General features: G+C 51.6%; 1 protein-coding gene and 1 long non-coding RNA gene across 6 annotated transcripts in view; one reads left to right on the forward strand and one right to left on the reverse strand.

Annotated features, from left to right (window-relative positions):
- Window positions 1-946: 946 nt before the first annotated feature.
- Window positions 947-14,651, reverse strand: LOC131819741 (uncharacterized). 4 transcript variants are annotated; one of them, XR_009349310.1, is made up of 3 exons: window positions 14,368-14,651; window positions 13,012-13,093; window positions 947-1,763 (listed from the first exon to the last, which is right to left on the reverse strand). It is a non-coding gene; the product is annotated as an uncharacterized LOC131819741 (long non-coding RNA). The 4 variants fall into 4 exon arrangements; XR_009349311.1 differs by lacking the exon at window positions 947-1,763 and adding an exon at window positions 11,300-11,954; XR_009349312.1 differs by lacking the exon at window positions 947-1,763 and adding an exon at window positions 11,965-12,579.
- The window catches only part of COL26A1 (collagen type XXVI alpha 1 chain), a 121,853-nt gene continuing 120,074 nt past the window's right edge, over window positions 13,683-15,461 (forward strand). For both annotated transcript variants that reach the window (XM_059155033.1, XM_059155034.1), the window contains exon 1: window positions 13,683-13,998. In XM_059155033.1, the coding sequence (XP_059011016.1) occupies window positions 13,841-13,998 (158 nt within the window). In that variant the 5' untranslated portion in view covers window positions 13,683-13,840. The remainder of the gene's footprint in view (window positions 13,999-15,461) is intronic.

Below are 15,461 nucleotides of genomic sequence, written 5' to 3' on the forward strand. Positions count from 1 at the left end.
GAGGCCCTTGGGAGAACAAGGCATGGAGAATCTACTCCACAGCTCTCCTGTTACCAGCCAGTTACTGGGAAAGGCCAGAAAGGTCTGCCAGCTTCTTACTTGAAAAGAGACCTTTTTTGACCCAACTGAAGGCTTTCAAAATGGTGAAGGGGATTCCTCAAACTGTTTCTGCCCAAGACCATGAAAACAAGAGAATTTAACTGCAAGTAGGAACATGTGAAAACGGGCCAGACAACCTGAGGGGGTTCTTAGCATCCATGTGGGATATGTTTCAAAGCCAAGGAGAAGCAGAAGAGCAAGAGACAGGAACGCCTGGGCCACCAGATAGCCGTGGGTAGGAGCACGAGGGATCTCTGGGGGAGAAAACCATCCACAGGAAAGGTGCTGAGATCAGCTCGCATTTATCTGGTGTGGCCTTAGTCGGACCCACGCCCAGTTTAAAGCACTTCACGTCGATCAACTCATTTAAAAATGATCAACAAACTCATAGGTAGGTAGTCTCACCATCTTCATTTCTCCTTTATACGAAGATAGAACCAAGGCACAGAGACTAACCTGTTGGAAGCCCTACAGGATTTGGACAGAGGCTGTCTGTTGCTAGGACCCGACTCCCTAGCCCTCCCCTCAACCACTGCCTTGGTGGGGCCATCCGGAAGGTGAAGAGTATGTCACGTGGTGGCTTGCCAAGGGATCTTGAGCAAGGGAACAAAGCAAGCTGGTGACCAACCTATTCCATCTCTAGACCCTTCACCGGGGAAGGGAGAACACAGACCTCCTCTTCTCCCTGCTTCTTCTTCTTAACTTGTTAATATGGACAATTTCAAATATATACCCATCGTCTGAGTCAACAATTATCAGGTATTTTCAATCTCATTTTATCTCCCATCATTTTCTCCTTCTGGAGTATTTTAAAGCAAATTCCAGACATCATGTCGTCTCACTGGTACGCACATATGTTGAACAGATCGGAGATTTAAAGAAAACCATAACCACCATGCCATTATCATACCTAATAAAATGAACAACGGTTCCTTAGTATTAGCCAATATCCAGTCCATATTCAAATTTTCCCCAACTGGCTTAAAAATGTTTTTACAACGGATTTGTTCAAATCAAAATCCAAACGAGGGCCACCCATTGTATTTGGCTGTTAGAATTTTTAAGTCTCTCTTTAAGAATGAAACAAAGAGGTACCTGGGTGGCTCAGTGGTAAAGCATCCCACTTGTGATCTCAGAGTCATGGGTTCAAACCCCATGTGGGGCTCTGCCTTGGGCATGGAGCCTACTTAAAAAAAAAAAAAGTAACAAGACAAAAAAAAGAAAAACCACCCTAAAACCTAAAAACCAACCTTTTAACTTTGGAGCAAATTCAGATTCAAAGAAAAGTTACAAAGCCAGCGCAGATTTCCCCTCCCTATACTTTAGTCCAGTTTTCTTCAATGTCAACATGTTACACAACCATGGCACATTTCAAAAGTAAGGAATTAACATCGATAATGTGACGATTAATTAAACTTCAGTTTATTGCGATTTCATCCGTTTTTCCACCAGCGTCCTTTTTCGGTCCCAGGATCCAGTCCAGGATCCCACATGGCATTTGGTTATGTCTCTTGTCATCTGTAATGGTCTGCCTTCTTTTCTTCATGCACTGAAGTTTGGAGAAGTTGTTGGGTCAGCTGACCCACAGAATGTCCTGTATTTGGACTTTGCTGAATGCTTCCTTCTGGTGGTTCTTCCTCTTCTTCCTTTGTGTCCCATATTGCCTATAAATTAACAGCCACGTGTAGAGGCTTGATTAGATAGAGGCTCCATATTTTTTTTTTTTCAAAGGGAGAAATTCTTTATGGATGGTGTTTTGTACTTCTGCTGCATGACATTACATCCGTGTCTGGAGATCCCACTTTCAGTGAGTTCTGGAGGATCTTTTTATTTTCATCTATTTTATTTATTTTTTAAAAGATTTTACTTATTTATTTGAGAGACAGAAAGCACAAGCAGGGCGAGTGGCAGAGGGAGAGGGAAAAGCAGGCTCCCAGCTAAGCAGGAAGCCCCACGTGGAGCTCAATCCCAGGACCCTATGATCTTAACCTGAGCCAAAGGCAGAGGCTTAACCCACTGAGCCACCTGGAGCCACCCAGGAGCCCCTGGAGGATCATTTAAAACCCACATTACATGTTTGTTCTCTCTGTTGTTGAATTTTTGAAAAAACAAACAAACATTTTTTTTTTTTGGTCTGAATAGCATTTTGTTGTTGTTGTTGCTGTTTTTTGGTATTACAGAGGTTTTGTTTTTTTGAGACATTCTGGTTTTTCTAATCAACTCTTACCAGGGCCAAATTATTGATGTTAGTCATTCTACCCTTAAAATAAACATGCTCCAAGGTTTTCATCGTCATCTATGGTAAGAAGTTTGTGAGGCAGAGCCAAGACAACCTTTTTTAGAGAGACTCTGCAAATGTGCAAGTGTCAGGGGTTGAACTGTCCCCGGAGTGTAAGAGGTGGACTGCAATTTGCAGCCTCACAGGAGAGGTACCTTGGGCAGTGGAATAGCCACAGGACGCAAATCAGGACCCCACCTCTGGAGTGCCAGGAGCTGGGTGACCATGGCCACATTCAGAGCCATCAGGTTCAGCTCTGCAGAATGTGCACTGCATAAACCTGGGGCAAATCATTCCTATGGATTGCAAAGTGAATGGCATCTCCTGAAGTTGTGCAGCTACAACCTACACAAATGTATGTGGCCACCCTGAAAAGTTATGCAGCTCTCCGTGGGTCCCAGTTTTATCTTCTACGAACTGGATGCACCAGGGCCCTGGCAGGAAACAGAGTGGATCCTGGATGGTTCAAATGAAGAGGCTTCAATGAAAGAGGCCTAATAGGCATAGGGGCAGGGCTAAGGGAGCAAACCAGGAACGAGGAAGGGTGTTGGGACTGATGCTATTGGGACCGATGCTGTTGGGACCGATGCTGTTGGGACCTACTGCCTACTGCAACCTGGAGCATGGAAGCAGCAGCTGGAGCCCAGGAATCCATTAGATGCGGCCAGGCGATGCATCTAATGTTCAGCCCCCCAGACTCAGAGTACAGCAGAGAGGGGTGACCAACAGAAAAGCCAGCACTCTAGGGCACCTGGCATTGGATTTTGATCTAAGACCCCTTATAATTCACAGTTCTTTCACTCTAGGCACAACATTTTAAAAAGTACTAGGCTCCTGCTACCCCCTGAACCATGTTAAGATCCTGATGGGGAAGTGAATAGGGACAGGGCTGGTGTATGAAAGCAGACAGGGCTTCGGTCAGGACTCTGGGTCCCAGGCACCTACTCACAATGGAACACCCGTCTTGGCCCTGTGGACCCAGGCACACATCACGGTCCAAGTCCACAGCCCAGCCTCCTTCTCCTGTTCTGTGGTAGTGTTCCTGCCACCTTCCGCACTTCCTCTGGCTTCCCCCGATATGTAGAATGATCCGAACCCCTCTCCCTCCCGCATTACACCATTCCTGCCACACAGGCCTCTTTGCTCCTCCTGGAAACTGTGACATTCTAGCATTTGCTGTTCCCTCCCCTTGAAGCATCTCATGTACTTCCTTCCCATCATCAAAATCTCTGCACCAGTACCACCTCTTCCCAGAGGCCAGATCATTATGTTTTTCTTTTTTTAAGATTTTATTTATTTATTTGACAGAGAGAGTGGGGGAGCAGCAGGCAGAGGGAGAAGCAGGCTCCCCGCTGAGCAGAGATCCCGATGCGGGGCTCGATCCCAGGACCCCAGATCATGACCTGAGCCAAAGGCAGATGCTTAAGGACTGAGCCACCCAGGTGCCTCTAAATTATTTTTAAGTAATCTCTACATCCAGCGTGGGGCTTGACCCCACAACCCTGAGATCAAGAGTCTTACGCTCATGGGACGCCTGGGTGGCTCAGTTGGTTGAGTAGCTGCCTTCGGCTCAGGTCATGATCCCAGCATCCTGGGATCGAGTCCCGCATCGGGCTCCTTGCTCGGCAGGGAGCCTGCTTCTCCCTCTGCCTCTGTCTGCCTGTGCTCGCTCTCTCTCTCTGATAAATAAATAAAATCTTTAAAAAACAAACAAACAAAAAAACAAGAGTCTTACGCTCCACCCACTGAACCAGCCGGGTGCCCCTTTCATATACTCTTTTTAGACTTTGGAGCGAATTCTTCAAATCCTGGTATATATGCTTTCCCTGAATCCCATCTCGCTATGAACCAGCCACCTCTCAAGAGCTCGGCAGATGGGGACTGTGCCTTTTGCTTCTGGGTCCTGGGTACCAAGCCCCGTACAATCTCACCTTAGCTGCTACAATTTCCTGACCCCGTATATATGCTCTGGATTTTATGTCTACAAACTGTGTGGATGTGGCTTGCTCTGGGATTTAATGTATATAAAAGGAAGCAGTGACAGATGATTCTAGAAAGGTAATTGGGGACCAGGTTGTGGAAAACTATGAATGCCAGATCAAGGAGAGTTTAGACTTGATTCTGTAGGTAATGGGGAGCCATTGCGGGTGTTTGAGGGAGAGCAGCCGGGGCAGGGGAGGGGTCCAAGAGGGACTTTCGGCCTCAAGCTTAAAGTGAGATCAAATCCAAATCCTTGGGATCCCTTGCAAAGGCCGGGAAGGGAATGACATGATCTGCTTTCTAACACCATCTTTTCTGAAGGCCACTGGGGGATGGGTTGGAGGGAGGACTGAGGCAGAGAACAGCACCTGTTGAGCTTCTGTTAGGCATGAGCTTTCCTTGCGAATCTCGGTGAGAGTACCATTTTGGAAACCGAAGTTCAAGAAGGTTAGGACAGTTGTCCCTGGCACCCCGTAAAAGTGTCTGAACCAGGGTCCCATTGGGCCCGGATGCCTGCAGGCGGGTGAGCAGTCTCTGTGTAGCACCAAGGGGTGCCCCCAGACTTTGGGACAGCTACCCCATGGCGGAACCTCTCTGGGTGGCTCGGTGCCGGCACGCGGAACAGATGGAAAGTTCCTCCAAGTGGAGCCAGACGGCAGCGCCGGGCTTTGAAACAAAATGGGTTACTTACTCGGAACCCCTGCTCCCCTATAAGATTTAAAAAAAAATTTTTTTAACTTGGAGCTTAGTTAATACACAATATTACATGGATTTCAGGTATATAACAACGATTCGACAATTACAGATATTATGAGCTAGTTACCCTCTGTCACCATGCAAAGTTATTATGATATTATTGACTGTATTCTCTACACCGTACTTGTCCTCCCTGGGAGTTATTGATTTTATAGCTGGAAGTCTGTGGCTCTTAATTCCCTCCCCCTAGTTGCCCCCCCTCATTCCCCTCCAGAAACCCCCAGTTCCTCCCTCTCTCTCTTTCTCCCCATAAGACTCTGATTAAATTGACACGGTCTTCTGGTTACAACCAACGCCTTAGCTTTCATGATGCCTTAATTTTAAAATCCTAGAATTAATTTTTGGCTCTCCCTAGCATGAAAAGCTTTCCCCCAAAGCCTTTAATTCTGCAGCCCCCTATTTTTCCAATCAAAGGAAACTCCACAGGGCTTTCATGGTCTTAATTAATGACTCTCTAATCAGAGTTCCACTCTGCCCCCCCCACCCTGGTTTCTCAATGAAGGGCTTATCTAGAACTTGTTTTGACTTCAAACAGACACTTCATAATAGTAAATGGCAACGGAGTTTTATCAAGTGGAACAACCTTTTCTTTCTCTTTCTTCTGGGTCTTAGTATCAAAGCCACCCTTAGGGAATGCGGCCTTCCTTCCTGTCTGGTTTTCAGCAAAACATGCCTTCCCAGCAGCCCCCGGGGAAGGTGTTTTGGATTTTGCGCAACAAAGGCTTCCAGGGTAAGTCTCGCTAAGGTGATGGCGGCTGATATGCCCCAGGCTATCTGGAGGCTTTTGGGTTTAGGATTATACCTGACAATCCTTGCTTCAGGAGTAAATGCATGAATTTTGGATAGAGATGTGTGTGTGTGGGGGGGCACCACTTTCTCTTAGAATGAATGGCAGTTTCCTTCATGGGTCTGGTTATCCACAGGACATCCCCCCTCACCCCCCCCCCCAGCCCCTGCTATTTCCATCTGCATCTCTCTTTTTCTTTGTCACACACAAAGAAATAACAAAGAAATAACTGTCACACAGCAGACAGTTACTATTGCCTGGGGCTCAAAACTAGCAGGAATGTCCTCCAGATGCGACCCCCCCCCCCCCCAGGCAAGCTTGGCCCCCAGCTCTCCTCTTCCTGGGAGCCTGCGGGAAAGTCAGCAAAGGACTCACCGATTTGCTCTGGTATCCAGCTTTTGCCTGAGTATGAGCCTGTTAGGCCCCGGGATACCCAGATGAGTGGGAAATGACCTTCGGCTTTGGTGCAGTGTGTTGGAGGACAGGGGGCAAATGCGTTAAGAAGTAAGCATGGTCAGGGAAGATGGGGGTGGGCACAGAAGGTTGTGGAAAGATCTCTGGAAGCTCCGGATGGGCATCAGTCCTAGCTAGAGAGATTGGTGAAGACTTGGAGCCTGGAGGAGGCCCGTGGGGGAGGTGGGGAGACCGACAGAGCGGGGGAGTGTGTCTTAGTCCATTTGAGATGCCCTAACAGAACACTGCAGATTGGAAATGGGGCTGAAAAACAGTAGACATTTATTTTCCACAGTTCTGGAGGCTGGGAAGTCCCAGACCGAGGTACCAGCAGACTCAGGGTCTGGTGAGAGCCTGCTTCCTGGTTCATAGGGGTCTGTCTCCCCACATGGCAGAAGGGACAAGGGAAGCTCGATAGGGTCTTTCTTATAAGGGCACTAATCCCATTCAAGGGGGTTCCACCCTCTTGACCTAATCCCCTCCCAAAGGACCCACTTTCTAATACCATTGCCTTGGGATTAGGATTTCAACATGTGAATTTCGGGGGACAGAAACCTTCAGTCTGTAGCAAAGGGCATTTGAGACAGAGGGGAGCAGTCTGTAAGGATCTCAGTCTGTGGAGGGAAGGTGAGTGTCGTTCTGGGGCTGGAGCACGGGTAAAGGTTGTGCGCATTTGGGGGAAGACAGGCCGGGAATGCATGGAAGAGCCATCCAGAATAGACCAGATGTGGAGATCCCATCGGATACAGGGCAGGGGATTGGATTTCAGGCTGGGAAGTGTGTGTGCATGGTGGAGATCCAGGGGTGGGGGTTGGCCCACAGGGCTGTAGAGGGGATTGGTGTCCCTCCTGGGCTCTGTGGGCCCATCCTGGTTGGGTATGTGTCCACCCAGAAACTAGGGGCCACCTGTCCCTAATTCACGCAAGTGCAGAAGGGCAGTGACCCCAGAGAGTGGAGTGAAGCTTTGAACCCGCAGAGTCTGAGGGCCACTGGCTGGTGAGGATGCACATATCCGGGGGTGGTGGCCTGTGGCCTCCCCAGGGACTGGGCGTTCAGAGCAACGGGACCCTCTGTATGGTCACTCGGGTCCAGGGCTTGTCCTCTGTCATGTCAGGCTTTTGTTCATACCTTCGATTTGCTCCCCCGTCTGCAATCCCCACCCCACTCAGACCTCAGACTCTGGACCTCCTTCTAAGAAGAACCTGGCTCCCTACAGTCACCCTTAGCCCCGAACCTGGTCCCCTGAATCCCACAAACAAGTCCTCCTCATGGGTTTCCTTGCGAGCCCTGGCTTCCAGGGTGGCCCGGAGGTGAGGATGGAATCCTGGAGTCAGGGTGGGGGAATGGGGGAGAAAGGTGTTGGGGGACGGGCCACAGAGCAAGGTAAAGCCCTCGTTAACCTGAACAACTGACTTTGGGGGTGGTGGCTTCTTGCCGGCTCTTGAGAGGTTTGTGAGTGCACACGCGTGTGGTTCCTGGCATGCATACAGGTGTGTAGAGCTGGGCAGGCACCTTGGCTGAATCCCAGCCCTTCTACCCCAAGCCCTTTGGCCCCACACATAATCCTGCCCTTGTCCCTCGCTGTGCCCTGGCTCCCCCTGCCTCTCGGCTTTGTCCAAATCTCCCCTCCTGTGAGTTCGCATGGATTTCTCTGCTGCCAGACCCCTCCAGCCTCCTCTGAGTTGCTGAATTTGGATCACCTGGCATCAGGGACCATGTTTCTTCATTTTCCTCCTTCCTCAGGGTCCCCTAAGTCCAGCTGAGGCTGAAACTGTTGTCTAGCCTGGCCGGCCACCTCCAGGACCCAGCACAGAGCCTCACCTGTGCTCCTGGCTTCATCATGCACTGGGATCTGCTCAGTGAGCTCGACAGACACAGCTGGTGAAAGATGGACATGACCCAGATCCTGCAAAGAGGCAGAAGGACGGGCACCCGAAGGTGCAATCTTGCCCATCAGAGAAAATTTTCTAACTGCCCCTGCAGGGCCAAGGGCCCCTTATCTCTCTTTGCTCAGAAGTGATGTGGTCCCTTCTGCTCGAACCTACAGGCCAGAGCTAGACACATGGCCCTGCCCCAGCTGCACGGGCGCTGGGGAGGGAGGTCTCCTCTGTGCCCGGAGACCACAGCAGACCCAGACGTTGGTGAGCACTAGTGACATCTACCAGACTTACCCAGGCGCTTTTAGGGGAGATTCCTCCATCCATTGGATGCCTTGAATCAACCTCCACTTACTGACCTGAAGTTCTTCCTCATGTTCCACTGACCTTGTCTGTCCATCAGGCCCCGATTCCTCCTTGAGGCTTAAAGAACACGTTTAATTCTGTTTCCCCATGTGACTTGGGAGGTCTGGATCACTTCCTGCTAGTCTTCCCTCCTCCAAGTCCAGCCTTCCTCCCTAAGTTGCTCCTACCTGCCCCCGGGGGGCAGAGTTCCCCATCACAGACCCTCCGCTGGGGCATTTGTGGGAGGCCCATCTTGATTCGGAGTCATTGTGTCTGAACACCCCACCATCTTCCCACCTGTGCTAGGGTAACCTGCAAGGGACTGTATGTGCCCCACAACCCTGAATCATTCAGTGAGATCCTCACCCCTAGTACCGTGATATTAGGAGGTGGGACCTTTGGGAGGATCTTAGCTCAGGAGGGTGGAACCCTCCCCAAACAGGACTAGTGTCTTCATAAAAGAGGCCCTAGGGGGCTCCCTTGTCCCCACCGCCATGTGAGGACATAGCGAGAAGATGGCCATTCCTGAACCAGGAAGCGTCCCTTCCCTGACATCAAGTCTATCAACACCTTGATCTTGGACTTCCAGCTCCCAGAACGGTAAGAAATAAATTTCTGTTCTTTCTATGCCTCTTAGTCTATGGTATTCTGTTACTACAGTAGATGGAGCTCACTAAGGTGTCCCCTCTCTGTCTTTATCACATAGCCGTCTCGGTAAGTTCTTTGAGAAGCACTGTTCGGACTGTGGCTACATCAGGAAGCAAAACCCATCACCATGTGAATTGAGATTTCGGTATTTTACTGGCGACTGGACAGACTCCCTTTTTCTTGGTGTTTTTTTTTAGGTTTTGTTTTTGACCCGTTTTTGGGTTGCTTTTTCTTTCAAACTTCTGTTTAAGAACATGGGCTCTTGTGACAGGCATCCAATTGCTGTCTTCTGAACGTCTACTTCATGGCCAATGTTTGGGGAAACGGGCAAGCTCACACCTGTAGGTTTGCTGGGCAAAGAAGCAACCCCTACCTCAGGAGGTGTGCGGGGAAAGAAGAAAAATTCAGGGTTCACAGCTTCCAAAATATCCATGCTTTGCTCGAGTTCTGGCCTGGCTAAGGACAGAAAGCTCGGCCAGAACAAAGAAGCCCTTCTATTGTGACTGTCCCGCTACCTTGAGTCAACTCAGCCCATTTCTGGGCTGTCCTGGGATCCAGAACAGTGGGGATTAGGGGCAGCTGGAGAAACCAGTGTGAAAACTGCTCTGGTCCTACATTGCCTCTCTGAACTTCTGGGGGGCGGGGGGCGGAAACAGCAGAATCACGTCCAACAGGGCACTTGGGGGGAGGGGGAGATTTCTGTTTTAGATTAACAGGAGGATTTATCATGCCAGAAGGTCAATATTTACCTTGGCTTCAGCTTGATGAGTATTTTCTTCTCTGTTCAGTGAGGGGCTCGTTCTGCTGACTTCAGCAGAATAGAAGATCTGTTTTTTGTCTGCGGAAGAGAATGCTGACTGATATTTTCTTATCAGAAAGGCCTGGTAACACAGATGAGGAGGAGCCCCCCTAGTCGTGTGTGTGTGTGTGTGCGCGTACACGTTCACGTGCGTGTGGGGTTTGCCTCCTTCCACCAGGAAATCTGATCCCTCTTTGTACAAACAACCCCCTTTTTAAAGGCACTTTTGAACTTAGGAAACGGGGTGGGCACAGGCTCCTGGACAAATCACTTCGCTCCACTCCTTGTCTGAAAAATGGGAATCCTGAGAACCCCTTCCTGTCCGTGTCAACAGTGGAGGCACTCAGCGCAGCCCTGCCAGTCCCCGTTGGTGGGGTTTTCATTGTATCGAGGTTGGGATGGGCTGGTTAGGGGATCACCCAGGGTCGTGGAGGAAGAGAGGGTTAGGAGCGAGCCCTGCACGGAGCTCAGCTCCAAGCCCTTGGCAATGGCGGCTTCTGCCTTTTCCCAAGTGTTAGCATATTTTTGGGGGTGCCACAGGCACGGCTGTGGAATAGTCAGACGGGTGCTTGTGTGGTGTGCTGACAAGGCCAGCTGATCAATTCTATGACTGAGGACCACTCAATTCTAAGGGTACCACCTGTCCTTATTTTGGGGGCGCTCACACCTCCTCACTCTTGCAATCCCCACAAGCCTGTTTCACCTAAAAAAACCCCCACAAATTACCTATTTTACACAATAATCTCCCCCACATTTATTTTATTCTTAAAAATTTCATCTTTTTTTCTTTTTTTAAAGTAGGCTCTGGGCCCAATGTGGGTCTTGAACTCACAACCCTGAGATCAAGAGCCAGATGCTCTACTGACTGAGCCATCCAGGTGCCCCTCCTGTATTTATTCTAAAAATAAAGCTTTGTTTTAAATTGTTGACCACAGAATAAGACAATAATGGGTTCATCCTGGGGCTCCAAGAGTCGTTGGAGAAGGCTTTGCACACTCTGGGATAGGAGCCTCCTGGTCAGCCCCACCCAGGGGGCTGGGGGTTGGGAAGGGTGGTGTTCTTAGATATTATTCTACACCAAAGCCTTGCAAATGATCATAATTAATGTTTATCGAGCATTATAAGGTATTACCTGCAGCCTTCAGGCACTTTGTGTGAATAATTCATCAAATTCTTTTCTAGCAAACGCATCCATCAGGTGCTGTTATTATTACTGATTTTACAGACTAAGGATGCTCAGAGAGGTTAGGTCACTTGCCAAGGTCACACAGCTGGTACTAGTTGGAGTTGGACTCTACTCACTGGTGTTCTCTGGGGCGGGGGAGGGGGGAGGAGTTTAGAGTGTGATGCCGTGAACATTTCTCTATTCTTCTAGGCCCTGCTGGTGGGGAGGGGGGGTCCAGCTGCTGCAAATCTGGCCTACAAGAGTGACAGCTTGATAAGGTTGGCTATATCCACAGCTGCCTTGGAGAGGGGAGTGGAGGATGAAGGGAAAAGTGAGTTACTGAAGACCAGACCTGGAAAGATCTTCAGAGACAAGCCAAACCACTTTTCACTTTACAAATGAAGATGTGGGGTCGGGGGTGGGGTGGGGATACCAGAGAAGGGAGTTTACTCAAGGTCATCAACAAGTTAGTGGGGGAGCCAGGAGCAGACCTAGGGCTTCTGGGTCTGGCTGGTGTGGGAAACGTCCTAATTTCTTTTCTTGATTTTAGGCATCTTTGTCTTTTTTTCCCCTTACCATCGAAATGGAACCTCCTCTTGTTCGCAGAGCTTTTGCCATTTTAAAGCCTTCTTAAAGAATAGCACATGTGGTCTAAATGGGGTAAACAAATTCTCTTTCTGTACTTGCCCTCACTGTAGGCAGCGCCGTGTGGGACACACAGAAGTTGTCTGGTTCGTGGTCATGGGGCCAGAATGAGCTTTATTGGCCTAGGTATGAAGAAAAGGACCAACCTCAGACAACTGCCCCAAGTTCTGAAGTTGCTGGGATGAATTAATTCTTTTCCTACAGCTTTTCACCTTAAAAGAATCCTACAAAACAAAGAGTAGTGTTATTCTGTCCTCTCCTAGGTCCCTCTAGCTGGGGTGCAGTCTGTGGCCCTGGGAAAAAATGACTTTAAGATAAAAAGGAGATTCTTAAAAAAAAAAAAAAAAAATCTGTTCTCTTACTGTCATGCCCGCAGCATAAAGGTCATGTACAATAACATGGAATCTCTCTTGTCTCATTCTGAGAGTAAAGGAGAGGAAGAAGAAAGACAGAATGTTTACAAATTCCTGGGAGATGGGGAATGACCTCATCACTTCCTGGGACTTAGCCAGCTGTCCAGGGAGCACAGATCAGTTTTGGGGGAGGCCCTGAAATTCCGCTGACACCCCAAATTCTCCAAATCTTCTAGGCCTTGAGAGAGGGAGGGAGGACAGGATGAAAAGGAAGTCGTCCCAGGTCCAAGTGACGCTTCCCATTATGGGCTGCCCATGCGGAGACCGACTCATCCATCCCGAGTCTGTTGAGAAACTCGACACTTGGGAAGTGTGGGAGTGCCACTGAAAAGACCTGGGCAGGATTTGAGGGCACTAAGTGGAGAAAGAGGGGGTAGTTTGGGAGAGAGGGTGAAATGGGCTGGATATGAGATTTTGGGCTATGTACTCAAGGGGGTACCTATGGGATATGAATGAAAGAGGGCAAAAGCCACCGGGCAAAAGCCACCGGAGGGGGCCTTTCGGGCCAGGTTCCCAACAGCATCCCTCCGCCTTCCTCTAAAAACAATCCCATAATTCTCTTCCCAAATGTATTACAACCCATTAAACACTTCCTTATTGGATGGCTTCTCTCCAGATTTACTGACATTTTACAGACTGGGAGCTCCCCACTGTGAACAGGGCCAGAGGCAGTCTTAGGGCCTCTGCCAGCCCCTAGGATGCTTAGGTGGAGAAATTAGGGACTCCCAACCCGGGGAGTGGGGTACAGGCTGGATTCAGGTCCCACCTGTCTCTTGCATGAGGAGCGGTTCTGTGGGTATCCTGCAGCCCAGAAGAGATCAGTTTGGGGCCAGGCTGGTCGGTGGGCTCTGTAAAAGGTGGGAAGTGGGATTGTATTAGATCTCCCCTCCCCCCAGCTACTTTCCAGATCTGATGCCTCACAAATGGGTAATTCCAGAAACAACTTCTCAACCTTGACCCCGCGCTTTCCTCCATCTGTGCTACCGTTCACCTTGGAGAGATGGGTGTGGAGGTAGAGGGTGGAGGTGAACGGGAAGAGGATTCTAGGGAAGCCCGGGTGTGCAAGAGGTTGGCCCAAAGGGCCTCGGACAGGGACCGCGTTGCTTTTCTCGTGAGCCTCGGTTTCCACCTCTGAAAAATGGGAACGGTGCCATCTAACACAGAGGGCAATGTTGTGGGGATTAAACAACTTTGCCCAGGAGAAATCGCCAGGCATAGAGTGGGTGCCCCACGAGCGTTTGCGGACCCGAACAGGGCTCGCTCGGGAAGGTTCTAAAGAGCGTGTGCGCGAGGATGCAGGACCCCCCCCAGGCCTGCAGCCACTGGCGCCTCCTCGGCCGCGGACCGCCGAGGGTTAATGAAAAAGCCCCACGCCCCCTTTGACGGCGCTGAGCCCACCTCGCCGAATTTGAAAAGGCGGCCCTGGTGAGGCGTAGGCGCCCCCCCCAGAAACTTCCAACTCCCGGCCGGGCTCCGCTCGCTCGCCGCCTCCGTCGCTCTGCTCCCGGCGGGGGCCGCGGGTTCGGTCCGGCCGCCGGTGCGCTCCCGCCTGTGCTCCCGCCCGGGCTCCGGGCCCCCGCGGGCGGCCGCGCAAGATGAAGCTGGCTCTCCTCCTGCCCTGGGCGTGCTGCTGCCTCTGCGGGTCGGCGCTGGCCACCGGCTTCCTGTACCCCTTCCCGGCCGCAGCCCTGCAGCAGCACGGCTACCCCGAGCCGGCCGCCGGCTCCCCCGGCAGCGGCTACGGGAGCCGCCGGTGAGTAGCGCGCGGCTGCGGGGCCTGGGGGGCTGAGGGCTGGGGGTCCCCCTCAGCTGGGGGCCGCAGACAAGGGGCTGGCTGCGGGCCGGAGGGGGGGGCGCTGGGCGGCGGTGGTGGGGGGAGTGGGGCGCAGGGCGGTGGGGCTGCGGCCGCGGGGCCGAGGGTCCGGAGGTGCGGGGCCCGGACTGCGGTGGTCTCTGGCCGCGCCCACCCTCTCTCTTCCTTTCTTTGCTCTCCCAACCTCCCCCTCTTCGGCTCCCGGGTCGGAGGGAGGGTGGCCGCAGTCTGCGGCAGGGGCGCGCGGAGGGGGCGACCGTGGCTCGGTCCCTGCGCGTTTACGGGTTCACGTGGCTCCGCCGCGCTCACCTGCGCGGCCGCGGCTTTGTGTTGGGGAGCAGGTTCCCGGGTTGCTAAGGTCGAGCGTCCGGGTGTCCCGCGTCTCCTGCCGGCTGCCCCAGGACACCGGAGGGGCGATTCCGTCCCGTCTGGAGGGCTGAGGCCGCGGAGGAGCCTCGGCTGCGCCTCCGCAGCCACTTTGGGACGAGGAGCCCGGCTCGGCTCGGCTCGGATGGGCTGGATCCGCGGTGGGGCGGGCGAAGGAGCGAGGTCACGGAGCCCACGGTGCCGGGACGCACCCGGGGCCTCCGCCTCGGCCGGCAGGTGGCGCCCTGGCCACCCCCCCCACCCCCACCCCGCCCGGGACGGTTGGGGCCGCGTCTCCTCACCGCGCGGTTGAATTCTCCCCAGAAAACGCGTAAGCGCTCGAGGAAAAGTTGCCAGACACCTCGTTTGCACAGCTCACTCGAATTTAGCTTTCCCTCATTTTTTTTTTAAAAGATTTTAAAATTTATTTGACAGACAGAGAGCACTAGTACAGGCTCCGGGCCGAAGCAGAGAGTCCCATGCGGGACTGGATCCCCAAAACCCCGAGATCACGACCTGAGCCGAAGGCAGCGACTTAACCCACTGAGCCATCCAGGCGCCCAACTTTTCCTCATTTAATAATTATAACCCACACGGCTGTCATAGGTCTCTATTCATTCGTACCTTCCACGCCCTTTGATCCCAAAACCACTCCGAGGATACCTGTTACAGCATAACCGTTCCTTCGTTCCTTCCTTCCAGGGAGAAAGTTGAGCTCCAGAGGGAGGTCCCCAAGTATGTGGCAACTCCAGATTGACCTTCCGTTGGCTTTCCCCAAATCCCGAGCTTTCTGCCGCACTACTTGGCATTATTATTACAGAGGAAAGCGAGAGACTGGTCCCAGTTCTTTCTCCTCCGTGATATTTATTTACCGAACCTGGGAGAGCTACCAAGATGAATCCTGGCAAAGTCTTATAGCCCCGGGAAACAGGGATGTTTTCTGCCGGGAACGGCTGGGTAAGGCGGGACTCTGAAAAGCCAAGAAGTGCTTCTGGAAAACTTTGCATACAATGTTATTTCCCTCATTGTGTTTGGGA

The sequence above is a fragment of the Mustela lutreola genome, chromosome 17 (assembly GCF_030435805.1).
Source record: "Mustela lutreola isolate mMusLut2 chromosome 17, mMusLut2.pri, whole genome shotgun sequence".
NCBI lineage: Eukaryota > Metazoa > Chordata > Mammalia > Carnivora > Mustelidae > Mustela > Mustela lutreola.